Source organism: Centruroides sculpturatus, unplaced genomic scaffold (genome assembly GCF_000671375.1).
Source record: "Centruroides sculpturatus isolate CEXI.00-Female unplaced genomic scaffold, Cexi_2.0 scaffold614, whole genome shotgun sequence".
Lineage (NCBI taxonomy): Eukaryota > Metazoa > Arthropoda > Arachnida > Scorpiones > Buthidae > Centruroides > Centruroides sculpturatus.
The window spans coordinates 466,957-470,719 of NW_019385015.1; the positions used below are offsets into that span (position 1 = coordinate 466,957).

General features: G+C 31.4%; 1 protein-coding gene across 1 annotated transcript; it reads right to left on the minus strand.

The window, feature by feature from the left end:
- Positions 1 to 344: 344 nt before the first annotated feature.
- Positions 345 to 2,622, minus strand: LOC111633464. Its single transcript, XM_023378032.1, has 8 exons — positions 2,540 to 2,622; positions 2,441 to 2,472; positions 2,322 to 2,372; positions 1,845 to 1,883; positions 1,697 to 1,735; positions 657 to 689; positions 502 to 552; positions 345 to 425 (listed from the first exon to the last, which is right to left on the minus strand). The coding sequence occupies exons 1-8, from the start codon at positions 2,601 to 2,603 to the stop codon at positions 378 to 380; spliced, it is 357 nt and encodes a 118-aa protein (XP_023233800.1). The 5' UTR covers positions 2,604 to 2,622; the 3' UTR covers positions 345 to 377.
- Between the last annotated feature and the right edge of the window lie 1,141 nt (positions 2,623 to 3,763).

The window sequence follows — 3,763 nt, forward strand, 5'->3', positions numbered from 1 at the left end:
AATGGGCTTGTTAAAAGAGGCCCTCTTAATGCTTACAGGGCGGAAATAGATAAAAGAAAAGGCCAAGTAGTGTGGTGGGAGACGAAGTCCGACATATCAGGATGGACCATGCCCGAGTGTGGTGAGGGACAGAGTCTGACATATCAGAATGGACAACCCCCGAAAAATTCATTGGAATTTTTTGACCCGCCCGGACTCGCTTCCGGGTCTCCTAGAGTGGTAGGCTGCCACCTTGACCGATCGACCATCTGGCCAGTTGACATTTTGTATTGTAGATATGTAATTTGAAAACGAGCAATTATTTATTGTGATGATGCCAGGCTGCAATTTTTAATCACATTTTAAATTCATTTAAAGGGATTTGAATATATAATATACTATTTGCTTACATTTCTCTCCCATAAAGTTTCCATGCCTTTAAAACTCTATAAAATTAAAGTAAATATTAAATTTAACTTTAAGTTTTGGAAATAAAAGTAATTTCTAGCGATTTGCATTTACCTTTTCAGCTGCTTTTTTACCATCTCCTTCGCAATCTTCAGGTACTATTTCCTAAAAAATAAAAAAATTGTAAGAGCTATTAGTTCTTTAAAAATGTGCAGAGAATTGATTCTTTTAATGTTTCTAAATGAAAATATATATATATAAATATTTACCCCTTTTTCATTCAAAACTTCTATGAATGATCCCTGAATAAAAATAAAAAAAGCTATAAACTTTATATATATCAAGTTTTATATTTATAAACTTTTGCAATTAATTAGCTGCTTATACTAAGTACCTTAAATAAAATCCCAACAACACTAGCTGCTCTACTAACTTTTCAATGAAAAGGTGGAAGAAATTGGTGAGGTTGAAATGAGAGAGAGTGATAAAAATGATCTTAGTAACTAAAGTGTATATTTATTGACCTCAGTATTTACAATAATGAAACTGCAAAACAAAAAATTTGCTCGGGTTAAAGTTAACGAGGAACATGCTTGTCCCGTAGACTTAACATTGCACATTTGCAATTTCTCCACAACTGAACCATTGCACCTATCTAAAATATCTCTTCAGCGACAACATCTACAGGATAACAGCTTTAATTTGATACAGTTGTTATTATGGAAAAATACATACAGGGAGAAAACAGGAAGAAAAAAACATTCATTTTTATACACTGTACAAATTAAATCATAAATAACAAATACGAACTAATAAAAGATAATAAGATAATAATAATGAACACCAAACGTTTGTATTTTTCAGATTCTCAACCTCTGCACCCCCTGTATTTATCTAAAAAATATAAATAATCAATCTTTAACGTTTATATCTGTTGTATATTATATTATATTTCAAAAATTTTTTGATAAGTGCCCCAAGATCTATCCTCAAAAAGCTATAGCTACACCCTCCAGCTAAGTAATAAATGACATGCCGCATTACATATGAAATGGAGAATGGCATTGATTTGTTTACTTAGCTGTTTGCCACTAGAAACACCCTAACTGAAAACTTTATTACACTTTTTAAATGAGGGTTTATGTGTCGAAACATCTGACAAAGTTTGAACAAATGTCTTGTAACTGTTTCCGTGAGATTAAAACATCAGAAACAATTGAGAAATAATACGAGACCATAAGAAATCAATTATTCTTAAATATTTCTTCATATATTGAAGTTTAAATATAGAAAAAAATATATAACTTACTAAATTGCCTTCTATTTTGTCTTTATAACTCGGAAATTCCTATATTTTAAATTAAATGTACTATTATTTGCAACTGAATTCACATGCATATTTATTCTTAATACTTCATGTAAGAAAACAAGTAATCAAAAATTAATGCAATGCCTACCGATATAAGTTTTTCCTTCAAACATGTCTTCACATATCTCTAAAAAATTTATAATATATTAAAAAACATTTTAAAACAATTTAATAAAGTCAGCGCTTATTCAAACTTTAGTTAAATGGCTATATTATTGTTCTGGGTTTGAACCCGAGACAGTTAATTGATAGAATAAGGGAACAATACACGATGACAATCTGCCAAAGAGAATGCATTGTGTTCAAATGTTTAGTGAAGAAGACCAGGAAAACTCCACATGGCCAATCCGTTGGTCAGGCGCGACCTGGATCATTGTTCATTAGTTTTATGCACTCGGTCACCGTATGTTACACCACTGTTAGATATATATGGTGTAATATACAGTGTAAATAGTAACGTTCTGAATTAGATGAAAAATATTTTAAAGATATTAAACAAAATGGCATCTTTCAAAACCTTAGCAACCAAACCTTAATGCTTACATACGTTTTACCCAGTGATTACCTCTTGAAAATCTTTTCTTTCTTTTGAAGTTTCAGTACAACATTCTTTTGCCTGAAATTTGATATTTATTATTGATACAACATATTAAATAAGTATTATTAAATTAAATATTAACATACCTTGTTTTCTACTTTTATCTTTATTTCCCTGCCTGAAAAATGCAATAAAACATATTTTTCAGAATGTATAATACATAATTAACCCATAAAGAAACTTACGGCGATCGGGGTGGCTGTTGACAGTACACAAGAACAAAACAGGAAAAAGCAGAAGGAACTTCATTCTGAACGAATATCAGGTGAATAGAAAGCAAACTGCAGAAAGTATTTATATCTTCTGAAAGAAACATAATGACGTCAATGGCGTTTGCGACGATTGGATAATTTTTAATAATTCTATTATTTCATACTGTAAACAGAACATAGTATTTGTTCAGTTGATCTTCTTGTTGTTACGTCGATCCAAGTAATATTGGAAAAATCTACTAAACAAACATCCATTTTTCGTTCTGAATATTTTCAAAGCCAAAAAAATGAGCAATAATAGAAAATAACAAAAAAAAAGCAATTTGTATTTTAAGCAAAATTAAGTGATTTTATCCACCAGAAGCCGAGTGGATAAGGACACTGAACACTCATAGTTGATCGTGGGTTCAGGGTCTGAGTTTTCCAGGTTTTCTTGACGTGTATAACACCTAAACAGAGGACAGTTTCTCATAGAAAACCCTCCCGATCGGCATCCCAACGGCAGATCTTCCTCCACCTTATCCCTTAAAACGTTAACAAAATTTAGTGTGATTGTTTTAAATGTTCAAGAAAACTGATGAATAATCAGGGATTTCGTAGTACGCCGCGTAGTATCCTGTGCATTTAAACTATCGTATGTCCTTTGGTAACACCATATTTTGTATAAACAGAGAGTACTAGATAACAAATATCGTATTATTACTTTCACGGCTGTTTTACACAACAGTGGGAAAGTATGGTAATCGGTCAAAATTGGCCCCCAAGGTTTTTATATTTTTGGACTCAGGGACCTTGAAACGTCGAGAAATTCAAAAAAATTTCGGGGGTTTCTTCTGTATGTATAAATTGTATGTAGATGGGGCAGAATAGTTCACTATCTTAGAAGCTTAATAATTCCTTTGTTTTTGTCAAAAATTCTGAAATTTTTCAGAGAGGTTTGTGTATTGGGTGAGTGATGTTATTAAATTCAAAGCAAACCTGTACATTCGATACAGGTTTGCTTTGAATTTAAAACACATTATAGAGTTTTGTTTTAAGCACATAACTACATATACGAAACGAGAGTGGCTGTGTCCAGTTTGATTCCAAGATTTGAGAAAATGTGCGGTGATCAATAGGCTTATCCATCCCATTAATTATAATTAATTAAATTTATTCAATTACATTTTTTCGTTATTTTATATACATGTTTTATTT

What these genes read in the sequence shown, in the direction of transcription:
- LOC111633464 (XM_023378032.1), bottom strand. Translation starts at nt 2,603, where the DNA reads ATGAAGTTCCTTCTGCTTTTTCCTGTTTTGTTCTTGTGTACTGTCAAC. An exon ending in AGATAAAAGTAGAAAACAAG is followed by an intron (nt 2,373 to 2,440) that starts GTATGTTAATAT and finishes ATCAAATTTCAG; the next exon opens with GCAAAAGAATGTTGTACTGA. An exon ending in GTAAAAAAGCAGCTGAAAAG is followed by an intron (nt 426 to 501) that starts GTAAATGCAAAT and finishes TTAATTTTATAG; the next exon opens with AGTTTTAAAGGCATGGAAAC.